The sequence below is a fragment of the Drosophila persimilis genome, unplaced genomic scaffold, assembly GCF_003286085.1.
Source record: "Drosophila persimilis strain 14011-0111.01,24,50 unplaced genomic scaffold, DperRS2 tig00000124-arrow-pilon, whole genome shotgun sequence".
Taxonomy (NCBI): Eukaryota; Metazoa; Arthropoda; class Insecta; order Diptera; family Drosophilidae; genus Drosophila; species Drosophila persimilis.
Genome location: NW_020825294.1, coordinates 7,633,161 through 7,651,562, shown reverse-complemented (window position 1 = coordinate 7,651,562; position 18,402 = coordinate 7,633,161). Strand labels below are relative to the sequence as shown.

The following is an 18,402-nucleotide window of genomic DNA, read 5'->3' as shown; positions in this document are numbered from 1 at the left end:
ATATATTTTAATATCAGCAAACTTTTTGCGATCACTTCATTAGTTCTAGCTTCACTCACAAATTAGCTACCTATTAGTGCATCTATTTTTCTGCGTCTCATACAGATTAGATAACTTTAAATATCTACAGGATACGATTATTTTTTTCCTAAACTATTTCTACAGTATTAACATAATGTTATGTTAACATATCTATGTTATTTAGTAATTTTATTGTGGGTTTCTTTTTTATGCGGAAAATAGGCATTTTGCGCCACCCCATCAACAAGCAGCCGTGGCCGAGCGGTTAAGGCGTCTGACTAGAAATCAGATTCCCTCTGGGAGCGTAGGTTCGAATCCTACCGGCTGCGTTTCGTCGGATGTTTTTCATTCCTTTTTTTTTTTAATATTTCATTAAAAATATACTGAAGATTTGATTTAATTAAAATTTATTAAGATATCAAAATTTACAAAACTGTGTCGGACAGGTTTCTCGGCAGCAACAGTTTTGGCCACACTTGGTGTTGAGTCCTTCGCAATAGTCCTTTTCGAAGTTAAAACTAAGCAAAGCTGCCAGGATAAATCGTATATAGTTAAAAATGTACATATAATGTCTAGATGGACTTACGTGCCAAACCGTTTGCGATTCTTCCCTGGTTTCTCGTTTGGAGGGTACATTCGCTGATGCACTCCATGTTGAAGCGCTGTCCGTTCGAACAACTGGTGTCAAGGAGACAGCGGTCCGTCGCGGTATTGGAGCAAACAGTCCCAGCATTGGGTGCCGTATAAACGCAGTGGGGGCCGCAACAGGTATTATCACGGGGCGGAAGTTTCGGTTCCACCCTGCCATTGTCGGAGCAGCCATTTAGGCCGACAAAGGCTTGGCAGGCCTGCGAGCAGCCCGAGACCTCGACCAAAAGAAGAGTCGCCAAAATTTGGAGCAGCATACAAATGCGTGTGGCCTCCATGTTGGATAAAGAACAGTCAGTCGATCGTGGTATATCGCTCGCTTTTATACCCTCCCAATCACTGGTTTCTCTGGTGTTTGCACAAATGTTGTCGGTCAAAAATAGACCGAGAAATGGCACGAACCGCTATAAAAGCGGCTTGTACTCATCCAATCAACCTAAGACGTGATCGGAATGGCTGTGAAGGTTCTGTTGGGTCTGCTGCTCCTGCACATTGCCACCGAGGTGGCATTCGCCTGCACAAACAGCCTCTGCCCGGAGGTCACAAATACGAATTCCCTGTGTAGCGGAACGCTGCGCTATCAATGCGTCTGCGACTTCACCTGCTCCGAGTGGGACAAGCCCTGCAATTGGTGTCTCACTTGTCCGGCGGAGATCCAAAGTATCAACGCGGTTCGCAATCAAAAGAACAAGCTACGTAAGTTCATCCTTAAAATGCATCTTTGATAATATATATATGTATATTTATATAATCATTAATTTCTATTTCAGCTGTTTTTGGACTACCCAATCGCAGCCATAAGCAGTGCCTGGACATTAATATCCTGACAAATAAGAACTCCAATTGTTGTGACAAGTTCTGCCAATTGAATTGCAAAGATGTCTGTTTCTAAATAAATTGTTTAAAGTATTTAAAGTATTTGATGACGTTGAATGGGGCATGTCAAATGTTACAAATTATTATTATTATTATTGCACTTCGATCATTTATTGATATTTTGTATAGGCCTGTAGGATTACTGTGCACTGGGGCACTGTTGCTCCCCAAAATGTTGAGATATTTTTCTGTAGAGCGTTATTCTATTCCCTTCATTTCAAAGAATATACTGGAGTCTAGCTCTACTACTTATTACTACTTATTAAAGTTTGAGAAACCGAATATTTTGAGAACCGAACTTCTATTCAAAGAATAGTTATACTTAGATGAGTGATTTCATATTCGAAAACATAAGTACTCGTACTTCCTGCAATTCATGAATATTAATTGAATTGTTTGAATAACATGGTGTTCCAGCACTGGGTGTTGGGGCCTGAACTAGATATTTGTAGTCCAGAAAAGAAAGTCCATTGAGATTGGAGATCATAAAGCTACTAGAGCAAGGATTGATCTGTACGGATTCCAAGAGCTGCGTATCCTGAAGATAACCATTCCTTCTCTGTTGAGGTTTGATCAAGTGTAATATTGGCATGGACTGGACTACAACTTTTTTGTACAGATGTTGCTGCTAGGTTTGTTTGCTCAATGGTGCGTTTAACCTTGGATTGATCTGTAAGGATTCCAAGACCTGCCTATCCTAAAGATAACCATTCCTTCTCGGTTGATGGCATGGACTGGACTACAACTTTATTTGTACAGATGTGCGCTTGTGCCCTTGACCTTGAAAAATTTAATCAACAATTAACAGATGTTTTTTTGACAACTTGTGCATTGATCGATAAATAAATGCAAATAAACGCTATAAACGTACTGGGACTGGTAGCCAGTTTCTTCGATTATACTCTTATATGCAATTTACCAATATATTCCAGACTCCGTCTAGGCAATTTCGACATAATAACGAATGTTCTAGATGTTTTCATACTTTACCGTCCGTTAGATCCTTCAAGTAGACTCCTTTGCAATTCCTTGACTAGACTAGATAAGTGTTAGTCTTGTATTCCAAATGTATTATTTATTTATTTAGTTTGCGTATATTCAAGGTTCATGCACACACATAAGTATGTTTAGTTTCAATAGTTCTTACAACTAATATTTTAGATGTTAGCTACTTATGGACTACTGATTAATGTCTGTGAGTGCTTTGCCTAACACGTATGTATGTACAAATGAATGTACACTAGTCGATTTAGTTAACATTAAATGTTTTGTTATTGGTTTATACAGCTTAGTTGAAACTACAACTATCATTAGGCTTAGGACTAGTTTAGATCATACATTAGCTTTTCAGCATTATTGGGTTCCTCGCAGTCGAATGAGGCCATCATTAGTTCTGCAACAAGACAAAACATACAGTCGTTAGTGGAAATTATCAATATTATTTGTCTCAAAATAGTATCAGCAATGGCACAAGTTTCGTTACTGCTTATGATTGTGGGCCAACGAAAAATCAACAAAATAACAAAAGTGTTATTTAAGTTTCTGTGTCCACTTGATTGAAATGGACACTCTAGCGGACATAGGAATACCCACACACAGTACACACATAATCCAAATTGTCCGAAAAAATCTCAGTGATGCGTGCCGAAATGTTTGATATTTGTATACCCTCAAAAGAGGTATCGTGATTTAGGGGAAGAATGGCACTTCCTTCGACACTATCATAAATGGAATTGTTGAACAGACTCTCTAAAAATGGCTAAACGGCTATACCTTCAAGGCTAAACATAGAACTAAAAACTGTTGATCGCTTATTCTTTGCACAGAAAAATATTTGAAAAATCGAAGAGTGTTTAAGACTACGACTATCTACAAATAGCATTCCTTTTCCATGTTTTTTGTCGGCTATGCTTCCAGTCCGGCACGTGTTCGATGGTGTGCGATGGAGCCTTGAGGGCCCGTCATTTGCTTAGAGACTTTTGGGCCAACACAGTTAAAATTTATGAAGCCAGAAAGTAGCAATATTTAAATTAGATGTTCACAATTGTGCGAAACGATTCGGCTCGCCCACCAGCCGGAACTTCAATTATCATTTTAATTTATTCAAGGGGATTTTTCGCTTTAAGGAATTTGATTTGCATATTCTCGGGCACAGAGAGGGATAAATGTATGGAGTGGAACTTTCAACCGAGATTTGTTTGCACCTCTTGAAAGTCAGGCCCCTCCCCATACATCGTCATAATCCCGAAAACCGTTTAAGTAGAACAACTTGAACGGGAAATCTTGTGGGGAATGGGTTAGCCAGCGGTCAAGTGCTGACAAGTGGGGGTGTGTTTTTTCAGGGCACTACTCTCTGCCGTTTTAATAGAAGGAAACTTAATAAAGTTGTACGAAAAAATATTGTATGAAAATCTGTGTGAAAGTGTGAGAAAAGGAGGTTGAGTGGGACGGACAGGAGTTGGGAATGGTGCGGTGTCCAATTCACACCATGAGCCCATTAAAATTTTACAATGTTTGGGGAAGCAGTCTCGTTTGGTCAGCGCTTTCGGTCAACAGATGTGCGCTTGACTTGCCACAAAATGTGGCATGCCTCTGCAGGCCATCCTCTGTCCTGTGTCCTCTATCCCTGCCTCCCAGTGTGTTTATAGGATTTGTGTTCACATACTCTCCGTATGCTTGGGAAAAAAAAACTAAAAAGCATCCGCCTGGAACATCGTCTGAAAATTCTCTCCAAGTTCTGCTAACAGCAAAGCCCCTGCCCCTGCCACATGAATATCTACCCACTCAGCACCCCTTACAATGAAAGAAATGTTGCCTCTGGCTATGGAACAGCAAAAGCCATGGCTCTGCTTGGCATCAACTTTTTTCCCTTAGCCCTTTTTTCCCTTGTTTTGTTTTAATGGAGTCGTGTGTGGCGTGTAAATATTTTCCCCTTTTCTGGGGGCTTAAAGATTTGTGAGGCGGCTCGGTTTAGTTTTGGAACTTGTTTTTACGGCCTGCAAGCATGGTGGGCTACCATACCACACCATAACTGGTAGTGTCCAACGAGCGGCTAAAAGCCTGGGAGCCTAAAAATATGAGATATTAAACCTCAGGCTGATTGCAGTTCATATGTGTAGTACGTATGTATGCTGGAGAAATTGAACCTTGGGTTTTGATTGTTTGATTGCAGTGGGAATTGACACGAGAGGGAATCAAGACCAAAGAAGGATTGCGTGTTTGATACCCTAGCAGATCGCCATTTCTCCTATGGCAAGGGTTCGTAGGGTGAAAGGGGCTATATTTAATTATATTTTTTCGAAAACCTATAATCATTGAATATTCTAATATATTTGTAAAATATTTGATGATAAATCCATTCTTATCGCATCACCTTTCATGTTCCTTATAGGGTACAAAATCATTCCTTATCAAACATCAGGCCAAAACTATGAATCCTCCAGCTAGTTTTCAGAAAAATCGTTTTTTCTCAGGGCACGAGATACAATACATTTTATTTCCTGGCTCAGAGAGACATCTATTACTTGCCTCCGGCGCTCACAGCATCCTCCCGAGCACCGAGAACAAACAACAGCCGACAGCCGACAGCCGTAACTACTGTAAAATTGTTTTGACTCAAAAACAGAAAGGAGTGGAACGGGGGAGTGGGAGTGGTGTGTCCGAGAAGAATGACAGACCAGACAGGTGATAGATAACAAGGACAGTCTATGGTCATTTTTCTACACCCACACCCGGGACACAGTCTCCTTCTCTGAGGGAAGAAAATAAAATGAAATCTGCCCGCAGCTGAATACCAATAACGTGCTGCTGTCAGTCGGCTTAGGAGGGTAGATGGTACGAGTGTTGAGGCACGCCGAGGACAGTTCCTAACTGCAGTTTCCGCTTATCTATATGTATGTATCTGGAATGTCTGAACTGTCGGCCGGCCTGCCAGAGCCTTGCCGACGACAGTGACTAAAACAATATAAATCCGCACAGTTTCAACTGATCAATAGAAACTGTTTCAAAGGCGTTAGAACAATAGAAATACTGAAAATGGAAGGCATTGTTTTTGGAAATCCAATTTTTATTCAACACACAGACTGACAATGCGATGATACGTTCGCTGATGGCTTGTTGTGTCCTTTAAGGTTACTATGAAAAATTAATGATATTTATCCTAGAACAGAAAAAGATTGTCTCACGAAAAATTACTCCAGATTTGAAATCGAAGTATACTCGTAATTATATTATATTAATTTATATTATTCGCCGATCCCAAAGTTTGCTTTGGAAATTCCTTCTCTCCGATTCAAGATTCATTGATAATTTAATTCATAATTAATTTGCAGGTATAATATTTGAGTGGAATGAAATTTCACAAATGTGCAAATGTATGCCAATTATCACTAATAGAAATACTGAACGAATTTCCCATGGTTACACAATTTATAATTTAATTTTGCAATTTAACAACGGACACAAAAGACCACGAGCTAGCCAAAGGAGTCTCCCAACAATTATGATAGTGATAATGTTGAGAATTAGTCAATGATTTTGCATTGCCATTGAACTGAGGATAATTGTGCCAGCTGTGTGGCCAGGCCGAATGATTCACCTAAATGAATACATAGTTCATACGCATTTGGTTTAATTTCCACTCATTGGGTGCTGTCCTGATTACCACATCTTAGGCCTAATGAGCAAAATTGAAATAACACACAGATGCAACGAGCAGACCCACACAAACGGCTGTAAATTAGTTGCATTTAAATTCCCCCTGCCAAGGATCTCTTCGAGGCTTGTGCTAGTGTTGTAGATGCTTGTGGGAAATTCCTGGGACTTGTTGGCCTTTCCATCCAGAGAGGCTGATTCCTGTATTTAAGCCATTAACATTTAATTGTAGATTTAAATGTATATATGGCTTCGTTTTGTGGTCCTGACATTTGAAACTGGATATGATTATTATTTTACGTAAAGCTTGAAAATGCATTTTACGGATAAACATTTTCATTTCGGAATTCCCTCAGAGGCAAATATTATTTTAAGCAATTTTCTTCGCACATCTAAATGCAATTTCTGCATGCTGTTCGCTTTGGAATTTCGTGAAATGCCTTTCGAGTTTTTGTGTCATGCCGAAGCAGACGTGCTCCACCCAATAGGCATAGCTGTGCTGACATGCCGCCCCTTGAAGAGGCAAGGAAGGAGGGACCTGGCAGACACCAGAGGACGAGGCTGTTCCCATAGAGACGGGCCTCAATTTCGCATTCGCATCCTTTTTTCGGATGCATCACTTGTCCTTTTTTATTTTCTTTATTTTTCTACTTTGTCAGTCATATCTTGCACCAGCATAAAGCGAGTGGGCCTGGAATGTGTCCCTGACATAACAATGATCATATCTTCATAGCCAAGGGTGCACGAGTACGTCTAGTGTATGGCTAGATTTTCAAAGCAAAATAAATTATATAAAGTGAAAACAAAGAGAATAAAATTGAGCAAGAAATATGCAAAGCGAAAAGGAAATACAAATAAATGCTTTTTATGATCCTTTGAGGGGAATTTGAAAGCGTTTTTGTCGTGCGTTTAGTCGTTGCTAAATTGTTTTCATAGTTTTCCTTTGGCTTTAGCTGGTGTTAAGATGTTTAGATATTTCAAGCTGGGAAAAGCATATATAATATATATATAATCCTAATTCTGTTTCTTGTCAGTGTTGAAAGCACACTCATGTTTGATGTATTTTGGTACGTATTTGTGTGACTCTTTTGACGCTTAATTACACAGATTCAGTAGAGATTATATTACAGTAAAATATATTCTGCTGAGCGACGCTCCCAGTCATTCTTCAGTTAACAATAAAAGCGAACTACCTCATTCCTTGATTTAAAAAAAACACACACATTCCTAAGAGTTAATGAGGATTCCAACTACTTACGGAGTACGCATCCCGCCAACATTTTGTTTTTCCTTAATCCGACATACTTTTCTCTAAGGGTCTTAACAGGGTAAACCACCAGGGTAAACGAGACCCGACAAAAGAGGCTAGCAGACAATTACCTCTGTATTAAGGGGCTGTTATTAAAAAATTCCTGCCATGGCACAAGTGAGCGGGTTACAAAAAACGAAGAGTGTACATCATTTGCCAGAGAGCTCCACTCGGGTCATGTTAATGCTTTTCTCTTTTGTTATGTCAGGTAAATATTTCAAGAATGCGTCCACAAAGATTAAGCGAGTACAAAATGAGAGAAACTTGTTTGGTTGTCGGAGGGAAAATGGAAACACGAAAGGCTTAAATCAACTGAAAATGCTGTACAAGTGGTCCATCCGGGGCCAAGGGATAATAGACAAAGGATGAAAGACTGGAAAAACAAAGTACAGCGACCGATTATAAAGCCAACATGATGAAGTCAAGCAAGTTGATTGGAGCCAGGATATTCATCTACGAGTATACATCTCTTTATAATTCTCAACCAAAGAGCCCTCAGTCGGTTTCCTTTTCCTGCCACGTCCCCAATGACAGCTGCAAGGATTCTCTGTCTGTTGCCAGCAGGTGGCGCTTTTCTACACTTCGTTTCCGTTTCCGCTGGCTGCTTATAAACATTATTATGTCCAAGTGGTATGGTGGTTAAAGTACCACTTGATAAATAACGCTACTAGTTGAAAAGCAGCGGGTTACTCCAGGGTCTCGATTCAGCCAAGAGTAATGTCGAAAATCCGACGTCATCGTGCAAATAAATGCAATTCTTTTATCAGGGAAATGGGAGACTTTGCGAAAGTTAAACATTTTCAATAGGTTCCTTACATCGGGGAAATATAAGCAAGCGAAAAAAAATCTAAGGATGATTTAGGGATACCATAAAACCCTACCTTACCATGATACCAGAAACCTACAATATTTAGGTGAGATTCCCTATGAGAATGTCAAAATATACCAATGATAATGTAGCTCCAATAAAAAACACATCGTGAAGTTACAGCTTCCAAAGGATCAACCCAAAACTTCCTTCTAAAAACCCCATTTCTATTGGTCAATATGTTGGCTTAACTGAAAATGCATTTGGCTTAAGCCAACATTCAATGTCTTGGAATTTGTGTGAGCGTGAAGGACTTAGGATACATCGACTGCTAAAAAAGACGAGATATCCAACATTTATTTAGATATGCAGTTTACGAAAGTGCATCAAAACTTGGAAATTAACTTTTATTCGTATTTTTCGCAGGGACTTCGTTTGCATTTCCGTTGCTGACGTTGGCTTGAAGTTTAGCTAAACTTTTCTGAGCTGCTGGACAGTTTCTTTCTTTGCTTATATGCTGAGGAAACTGATTTAGAAGATGCTCTGACTTAGCTAAACAGCTACACAAAATAATGGATCCTGGAAAAGAAGTGGGAAATTCATTCGGCTTTTTGTGTGGCAGACCGTGAGAAAAACAAGTTTGTCAACGATGCGACATCAAAAACAAATATTATCACAATAACAAGAGTAACTTTCCACTAAAACTTGGCACAATCCTAAAGCCGTAAACAAAAGCAATTGGGGACACACCACAGGTTTAAATAGATTTTTAGTTCTTAATATTCTTGTTTATATTTTATTTTATTTCTGCTCTATTGTAAGCATGTCACACAATCTCGAACATGAAATTGATTATACGGGTGGGTTCATCTTCTTAAGAGCTTGCTCGGGGAAAAAATACTTTCTAAAGGTTTGAATCCCCTAAAAGTGTTATATTCATGAATATACGGTTGAAAACATATTAAGGCGAAATATTCTGAAAAGAAGCATTCCCTGCATTGTTTGTTCAATCAAAAGTCAATAGGGATTTGCATAGTCATTGGTTTCCTTAATAGTTACAAATTTAATAGTGATACGATTAAAAGATCTTCAAAATCTGGCTGGGCACTTAGTGCATTCTTTCCAAATATGTTTTTTCCACCAATTAAATACTTTCCACAAACATATTCTCCACATTATTGCAAGAAAGAGATTGCTTAGAGAGAGAATATTCTTATTGAAGAACCGTAGCTCCTCCCTCTCAAAGGTAAGTTGCATTTACTAGGTGTGCGGAGCAGAGCCCAGCCTATTAGCAGCGATTTACTGGCCCTCAGCCGCTTATTTTGTTTGTTACTAATTTCTATGTCACTCGTATGTTTGCCAAAGCTTCGCGCTTGCTTGCTCTGATAAGCGTTCTCTCAAAGCTCGCTCTTCGTTATCTACGCTTTGCGTCTGCCTACGCACGTCTGCCGAGCGCAGCAGCGCTTAGCGATCGGAGCGGCAATGTAAAGGGCAGGAAAGCTACACTTGCAATTTGTCTGTCGCGCAATAAACTGTGGTTTATTGCAATTTTATTTGTGTGCCGGGTCTTTATTTATTTCGAAATTATTAGTTGGAAATCGCCCTAGTGCTCGCTCGTTTTGTGTTTTATTTTCTTCGTCAATCTCGTTGTCTCCCGATTGAGGCTGAACCCTAAGCTGTGGATGAGGATGAGGCTGCTGAATTACCACACAAAATGCTCTTCTCCGTAAGTTTTAATTAATTTTATAGTATCGATGCGTTTTGCCCCAACACCCAAAAAAGCTTCTTTCTATGCTTTAGATGTGGTTTTCATACTTTAATAAAGGGTGTAATAAGTTCGAGGTATTATTTTAATACATAATTTATATATATTTATCTATATATCTAGGCCTCCAAGTTCGAGTGTCTGGCAGTCGTCCGTTTCTTTACGTTATTAACCTTAACGTCAAACCTTTCAATTGTACCTCTTTTCACGGAAGCGCTCATAAATAATCAGTGTATAATATTTTTGTACAAAGAATTATAAACGATTGCTTCAATCTTAGGAAACAGTTCTGACAGGGTATCTATTGATTCGGCTCACAAGTCCAATCTTTTTTTGTGCTTCTGGTTGCTGTTTTTTGTCAGTAGAAAGAGCCTTCAAAAGTTGCCATGCACTGCCTGGGTTTATAATGAGTTCTTAGGTCTCTATGTGTGCTGGGGTCTTTCATTTCTGCACTTTCTTGTTCCTTTTTGATGTCTTTGCCAGCTTTCATGCAACATGTTTCTCCTACTTATCACCACCTCTGCCTTCTCCCCTTTTGTCTTTAGTTGGGTGATTTTTTCAGGTCATGTGCGCATTCCGTGAAAAGTAAGTTGATAGCTGGGCATTGCTGACAGCCCCAAGAAGGATTTGAAAAATAACAAAATGAGAAAACAAAACATTTTACACTCTCCGACAACACAACACGTGGTGTTCCTTGTTGCAATTTTTGTTGTATTTGCAACGTAGTTTTTGTTGAATGTTGCCTTTTCTCTGGAGTTGTTTCATATCTTTGTTCAGCCGTCTGGGCCCTGGGGGATATGTGCAGCTTTCCAGTTTATATTTACTTGGCAAATAAAGTCGCGGATGTGCGGATTAATTGAACTTCTTGTTGGAGTTTTTCCTGGCCTTTTCGTGGAGAATTTATTTTAAAATTTCATCCGCCTGTGGCATACTAATTCAAATGAAATTTCGTGACTTTCGGTTTTTTTTGGGAATTTTATGTATGTTTTTTCCAAGTGTTTTATTAATTTTTTGTAAGAAAAACTATAGTTTTTCCTGATTTTATATTGTTTTTTGTCAGTCCAAAGTTCCCAATCTTAAACCTATTAGAATTCTTGCTTAGATTTTTAGATCTTCCTTAACTTTTACTCATATATTTGTCCAGCCAAACTATTCCATGAATTCTATGTGTTTTTAAATTTATTATGAACTTTTGTTTCTGTTGTTTTTGTACATTTTCCATACAACTTTATTCATGTTTTTGTAATTTTTAAAATCTTATTTGGTGGTTTGATTTTTGATGCAATCAAATATTCAAATTTCTTGACTAACTTTTTAGGCGTTTTAGCCGTCATTAGAATTATACATATAAAAATATGTTTTTTAAAACATTGAATACTAAAATAATTGCAGGAGGAGAATTTCTACTAATTTATCATAAATAAAAGCAATACTTTAATTTTATTTTGTGACTTTTCCCCCCGGCTCTCATACTTTTAACATCGTCTCAGACAATAAATAGTAAAGGCTAAGGAGCGCAACAGCCTGGAAGTGAATTGTTATAAGAATAAGGCTTCCTTGGGGTTATTGCTATGGAGAGAGGTGGGGCCTGGTGGTTAAGAAGGGGAGATAGTCTTGCAGGAAGTTTCATTCAAGTTCATGAACAATTTGTGGTCATAAAGTCTTTGTCTGCGGTTTTATTGCGGCTATTCATTTGAATTAATTAGCGACAAATCTGTGGCAGAAGGAGGTTGTAGAAGGATGAATGAGAACGGATGGGTGTTAGACAATGGGCGGTGATAAATGGAAAGGATGCTCAGATTTAAATATCTACATGAAGCGGGAGGGTACGGTGGAAATGCGGAAAGAATTTAAATTTCTGCATATGATCTGCTTGCCCTTAGATTGTTTAAACTTTTTCATATTTTTCCTTCGAAAATTCGTTTGCTAGTTTGCATATTTCTGTGGCTTATACATATATCAATGGCCACTCTCTGTTCTATTCTAGATTTGCAATGTATAGATTTAATTTTTTACTCAGGCATTGAAACAATTTAACTAGCACGTGTACACACATACGAGGATGGTCTGATAAGTACTTAGCCTACAAATAAAAAACGAAAATTTTGGAAAACAGAGAACAGAAGAACAGAGGGTTACATTGTCCCCCTCGTTCACCCTCAGCCAGCAACTTTACACAAAACTGAAAAAAGCAAACAAAAACAAGGAACTAAAGCTTCTGGCGACAGACCGAGGCTGCAGATACACTTTACTGATGGCAGAGCTGAATAAAATACAGCAAAGAAGTAAAATCTTTCAAAGTTTTATTTCACTGGATTCCGAATTGAATATCTCAACATAATTTAAATTAATTGAAATTATCGGGAATCAATCAAGCATTGCGTATTGTATAAAGTTAGTATTCTGAATATTCCTTACAAAGATGGACAGGACTCTATTAGAACTCTTATAATGCAAATATTCACACACTCGTAGGCTTTAAAGGATCACATGTACCCCTTTGCATCCATTACAGAGCTTCTGGTCAAAATGACCCACTTGTAGGGGTATCAAAACACTTGGCGGCACCGACTGCCAGTGAAAAATGTGGAAAAATGCGATAAAATCCGCAGAGTAGAAACGAGAAAAAAAGAAAATTGAAAAATCCAAGCGCTCACACAAGTACACGCACACACACACACACACAAAAAGGCAGAGGAGGCAAAGGCAAAGGAAAGTTTTCGACTTTTGCGAACATTACTTACCCGCTTCGCCGAGTTTTGTAGTTTGCTGCATATGCTGGCCAAAGTGCTCGTACTCCCCGCTGGATGGTGCCTGGCCAGCTTTCATTGCCTGCATGTGCTTCGTGAACGCGCCGACAATGGCCGCCATCCGATCGAAGGCCGCCATATTGATGTGGCCATTTTGTAAGCTGCACACACAAAACAAAGAGGAGGGAGAAAGACCGAACTTATGAGTGAGTGGAAAGAGTGGCAGCGAGTGAGAAAAGTATGCATTTCTCGATGATAAAAAATCATGGGCTTTATTTGCAATGCAAAATGGTGCAGGACTCAATGGGTAAAGGGGCTATGGGGGGAGGTAGCTTTGAAGGGGAACGAGAATTGAGAGTGGCTTTCGGGGTATGCAATTAATTCAGCGACGGCCCCGTTTAATTGGTAAATTGAAAAGTCACCGTAAAACTCAATGCGACATTGAAAATTGCTGAATGATTGAGAACAGGCTGATTTCTATTTTTGTGCGATGCAGTCGTATATCCACTCAGGGTATACCCTGTTATTCGTTTGAATATGGGTCTCAAAAAGTTAGAAAGTCAGAAAGATTTATCATCTGGCATGATCAGATCTACTTATAAATACTTATAAATCAGCAAAGAAGAATAAAATATTGGTATATCTTAGTCGAAATGCATTTCTAAGTTTTCTGCTTTCTGCGCACAGATTATAATTTAGTATAAATTGCCCATACTACTCTGTGGCTCTATAATTACGGCATATTTACTCGTACTCGCTTGAATGTTTGAGAGAGCTTGACTGGTGTGCATGTGTGCCTAATGAGGTCTACTGTGACCACTGTGCCCTGGTTGCCGATGCATTCTGTATTGTTTGTCTCTGCTCGGTATCGTTTTTCCCAAAGGGACTATAGGAGGAATAGTGGGCTATTTTAATGGGCATTCTCGTGGTTAAGGACATCCATGGGATGCATTTGATGATAAATTTTCACCCAAGAGCAATGAGAGCAATGAGAGTCAGTCAGATGAACTAATTGATAGGAAACTGCACAGCAACCTATGTCGTTTCGCGGCATTTTAATTTAGTTTTCAATGAAATTTCTCAATTACGGAAAAGTGAATCAATTTGTTATAAAAAGTTCTGACACCAATAAAATAATTAATAGGAAACTCAAACTTTAATACTATTTTCTACCAACCAAATAAAATATATTATGTACCAAAAAAACAAACAGTCGAAGCATTATAATTTTAAGCAAATTAAAAACAACATATAGCTCGAATATTTGTTCTTTTTTTTAGCATCTGATAATTCCATCACAGACTTTAAAGTCAATTGAAAATAAATGCCCCAAAATAAGGAAAACAAAATACATATATTTATTGCCAGAGATTCCACTCTTCAATGCGTCCATTAAATAATATAAAAATAAATTATGGTAAAGGAGAAAACCTATTTATAGTCCCTTTTTTACGAGTTGAGCTGCCATGGAAATGATTTTTATTCTCGTCGCTTGGCACGTAATCATTTATTTGGCCACTCTGCGGTTAATTAAATTTGAAACATAAATAAATATAAATATAAATATAAATGAGTGCATGAATATATATTTCTCAAACGAAAACCGAGTACGAAATCCAATTGCTTGTGGATGCTGATGCGGATGCGTATGCGGATGAGTAATATATTAATCATACGACCCTTTGGCGATTTGTTTGGCACTGGATTTGGTGCGCCCTTTTTATTTTATAACTGCTGTTAAACGGTAGGCTTTCTGCCGATGCTACTTTACTATTGGTTTATTTATGGTGAGTTTAAACAAGAATCGGTTCTACACGGAAACTCTGACACCATTGGTGAAGCTTAAAATCATTTTTTGTATATAGTAAGAGCCAGTCGATTAAATGGGATTAACTTATTAGATTTTTGCATTGGAGTTTTATTTGATGAGCTTATACGATTACGTGCCCTTGTTTGTTTCTCGTCGGTAGAAAAGGCATCGTATAACATCAGGATAAGTAATGATGTAACATCAATCAAATTGGGAGGGTTCTAGGCAAATTCGACTTACCGCTGCAAACAGTTCTCCCTTTCGCCCAATGCCAATTTAACAATATCTGCAAACACAGGAATAACAACCCAATCATTGGGTTTGCCCAATGCCGTTCCCGTTAATGGTGTGGCAGGCGACGATGTCGGTGGCTGCTCCGCATTGCTGTTGCCAGCCGCAGGCACTGTCGCTGTTTCCGGTGCCGACTTTGCATTCATACCGGAAGTGCCTGTTATGCCAACTGCTCGCCCACTCGTACTCGCACTTGTCGATGGTCTCTCATCTAAGTCCATTGATGTGGTAGGTCCTGCTCCAGATGCTCCAGATGCTGTTGATGCTCCTTCTCCTCCTATTGATGAAAATGACTTGTCCTTAGCCTGCTTATCAGTCTTGAGACTTTGCGGTTGGCCCTGTTCATTTAAGACGATTGCCTGTTTCTGCCACAAATGACCATGTCCCTCGGCATGTCGCTGCATGCAATCCAATTGTTGGCACGTCACTTGCAATTTGCTCCACTGTAATCAAATCGAAATCCATAAATGAACATCATTTGTAGTTGTAATCTTGAAAGGACCTGACTCTGCGCTCCCATGACTTTCCCACCATTTTATTTGCTTTGTATTTGTTTGTTTCCTTCTTGTTTTCTGGTGTATGTATGTTTGTGGTAAAAGTTTATGGTTGTTCTGTTTGTGTGGGTTTTATGTTTGTAATTTGCGCCGGAAAGATTTAGATCGAATTTTATGAGCGACATTTGGTCTCCCGCTGATAACATATCAATTAGGATTTCGAAAGCCAAATAAATGGTGAGGACCCAAAGGACAGGGAAAGCTTAAAACATCTCTGTTATTTATTTGGATTTCATTGAAAAAGGACCTTCTTTTGTGAACCAAAGAAACAAATCTATTTTATTTTCTGCTGATAATTTAAAAATTTGCTTTTCCACCTTTATTTGTGGCTACAGTCAGCAACACTTTTGCCATTGCCCAATGGACACTCATAAACATTTCAGCAGCAACTATAGAAATATGTATTTGGATATACATTCATCTATCACTGGAGCACAATGCAGACATCCCGAGACGCCCATCCGCCCAACCATGGCTACTTTTTTGCATAGTTCTGTAAATTTATGCTATTCCCTTGAATTTTTTTATGAGGAGTAGGGATTTCTCTCCTTTCCTTTGTCCCGCTGCGCATTGCACACTTTTCAGCGACCAGCATTGTCCAGGGCAGTGCACAGGGTGTTGTACAATTTATGACCAACGGAATGCAACAACAATGAGGATTATAAATAAAAATAGGAAAATTTTGGTGAAAACCTGAAGTACATTTAAAGCATTCGAGCTTCCAAAAGAAGGTGAGATCAGAACGTTGAAAGCTACTTCTAGAGTTTTGTGTAAAAGACACTTCACTATGCTGCCATCTTCCAGCTAACCCGATGATGCTATATACTAAAGAACATCTCTTTAGTACCAAACATGCAACTTCATAATGAATAAAATACAAGCCAAAGTCATTTAAGGCACCAGAAAGAAGCATAAAGTAACTTTTAACATGGTTTTTTGTTTGTCCATATTTATAAATGGCAAAAAGAACGCAACGCCTAATGTGAAAATGTTTTGGCAACAAAGGGGAAAAGCGCGAGATAGAAAGTGAAGGGGAAAAGCGTGGAATCCATTAACTAATTAAAAAGTTTTTTAACGCCAACTAGCTTCATTTGCCGCTGAATGCACGGCAACACGCTGCGTTCTATTGAAGGAGTGCTGGAAAGATGGCCACAAGTCAAGAGGTGTGGGTGATGTGCCAAATAACTAAATATACCATATATATGTAAAACTGACGAAATTGGGCCATCTGCAACGAAACTGTGGTTACCTTTCTTCCTTTTTTCGAGAGGTTAACCTTTGTGCAAAAAAAGTAGGGAGAAAGTCAAAAACATTTCGTTGTTATGAAAACATGGCACAGAAAATGTGGCACAGAGATGACGGCCACACTGAGTGGCTAATTAACATTTTTTTTATATATATAAAATAACATTTTCTAAAATATTTTATAAAATAATATATTCCCAAGCTTTTACTTAACTTTTAAGTTTGCCAAGTTTACTTAAAGAGCCTTAAACAATGGGAGAAATCGCATTGCGAACAAATACCATTTGGGAGGAGTACATCCATTACATCGTTCAATATTTAACTAGAAACCGACGGACTAAGGCCCGAACATGGCACTAAAATGCATTAGGCTGCATAAATATCTGCTGACACGAACAAATATCCTCCGCATCGGGTCCAGAGTCGAGTCGAAAAGATTTCCATCAGACTCACATACACACACACACATACATATAAGAAGACTAAGAGAAAATGATGGCACCAAAAAGGAAAAGCAAAGTTTCTTAAGGCAAAGGACTCTTTTGGCCTGCATTGAGGATGAGGCAGAATCTTTATGGTTTTGTCCTTGCCAAGGGAAGCATGATTTGGGATAGATGTTTGTAGTCCATAGAAGGAGTATAGTAGTTGGGGAATGCAAGGGTATTTACATGTTCGACCAGTGCAAGCAAACCTTTTTTCCTTATGCATTTTAAATGGCCTCCAGCGCTGCTGTCTAACTTTTTACAAAATGCAATGACACTGCATATAGGGGCACAGACCCACACACAAAATAGATGCACATGGCACAAGATGCAGTAGTGTTATTTCTGCCTTCTTCTTTGAGAAGATTATAATACTACGAATATGCACAATGTACATAGATTCTGTTAAGATAAATTTAGCTGAGTTTCGGTCTTAAAAATGTAAATCCTATATTGAAATTTACTCTTCCCGTTCTATGGAAATGTAATTTGAATTAAGGTATTTTTCCAATGATTTTCCATTTGCCTTGGGGACAACCATTATTCAAAAGTATCTCAGTGCCATGTCCCAGCGCCAATTAAAATTTCACAGCGCCATTTGCAAGGTGGCCTGCCACGTAATATACCTATAAAATTGTAGTCTATTTTAATTTCTAGCATTTATTCGCCAAATTTATGTCGCGCACGTTCCCCTGATTGTCGGTGCTGTCTGTCCTTGGTTTTTGTCTCGGTTTGGAACTGAGCGAAATTAAGTTTTGCTTGTTGTAGGTTTAAACAGAACTTGGGAAGTTAACAAGTTAGGAACTAAGGTTAATTTACTTTGAGCGATGAAGTCTTAGTTTCTCTGAATATTAATTTTGTTTAAATGAAGAAATTTGTTGTAATGCTGAAGCCATAAAAGTCTTGAAGAGAGAGTTTTCAAGTTTTAGGAATTTAATTGAAGCAGAAATGTTGTAAAGCAGAAGTGATGTATAGATATTTGGGGGAACGTAGAAGGAGATAATTAACAAGTACATAATTACTATATATATATGAATGAAAGGAAATGTTTGTAATTTAAAGAAAATATTCAGTAAATTGAATTATCGTCTCCATACTATGTCTCTCTTTTGCTCTCTTCTAAAACCAGCTAAAATCGATCCGATTATACCGAACTTTAATGATTGAATTCTAAATTATAATATACTCGC

General features: G+C 38.5%; 3 protein-coding genes and 1 non-coding gene across 5 annotated transcripts in view; 2 read left to right on the top strand and 2 right to left on the bottom strand.

The window, feature by feature from the left end:
* The first annotated feature begins 268 nt into the window (after positions 1-268).
* On the top strand, positions 269-350 carry Trnas-aga. Its single transcript has one exon. It is a non-coding gene; the product is annotated as a tRNA-Ser (tRNA).
* Positions 351-439: 89 nt separating this feature from the next.
* LOC6596301 lies at positions 440-947 on the bottom strand. The gene is made up of 2 exons (XM_002021438.1): positions 608-947; positions 440-549 (listed from the first exon to the last, which is right to left on the bottom strand). The coding sequence occupies exons 1-2, from the start codon at positions 945-947 to the stop codon at positions 440-442; spliced, it is 450 nt and encodes a 149-aa protein (XP_002021474.1).
* Positions 948-1,121: 174 nt separating this feature from the next.
* Positions 1,122-1,561, top strand: LOC6596300. The gene is made up of 2 exons (XM_002021437.1): positions 1,122-1,365; positions 1,440-1,561. The coding sequence occupies exons 1-2, from the start codon at positions 1,122-1,124 to the stop codon at positions 1,559-1,561; spliced, it is 366 nt and encodes a 121-aa protein (XP_002021473.1).
* A 1,081-nt stretch (positions 1,562-2,642) lies between these two features.
* Positions 2,643-18,402, bottom strand: part of LOC6596333 — a 29,737-nt gene continuing 13,977 nt past the window's right edge. For both annotated transcript variants that reach the window (XM_002021435.2, XM_026987601.1), the window contains exons 10-12: positions 14,881-15,374; positions 12,825-12,991; positions 2,643-2,938 (exon numbers count right to left, since the gene is read on the bottom strand). In XM_002021435.2, coding sequence (XP_002021471.2) covers positions 2,868-2,938; positions 12,825-12,991; positions 14,881-15,374 — 732 coding nt within the window. In that variant the 3' untranslated portion in view covers positions 2,643-2,867. The remainder of the gene's footprint in view (positions 2,939-12,824; positions 12,992-14,880; positions 15,375-18,402) is intronic.

Excerpts from the sequence above, each read along its gene's own strand:
- LOC6596301 (XM_002021438.1), bottom strand. The coding sequence starts at position 947 with ATGGAGGCCACACGCATTTGTATGCTGCTCCAAATTTTGGCGACTCTT. Across the intron at positions 550-607 it reads AATCGCAAACGGTTTGGCAC|CTTTGCTTAGTTTTAACTTC; the intron begins GTAAGTCCATCT and ends TTATCCTGGCAG.
- LOC6596300 (XM_002021437.1), top strand. The coding sequence starts at position 1,122 with ATGGCTGTGAAGGTTCTGTTGGGTCTGCTGCTCCTGCACATTGCCACC. Across the intron at positions 1,366-1,439 it reads CAATCAAAAGAACAAGCTAC|CTGTTTTTGGACTACCCAAT; the intron begins GTAAGTTCATCC and ends TTTCTATTTCAG.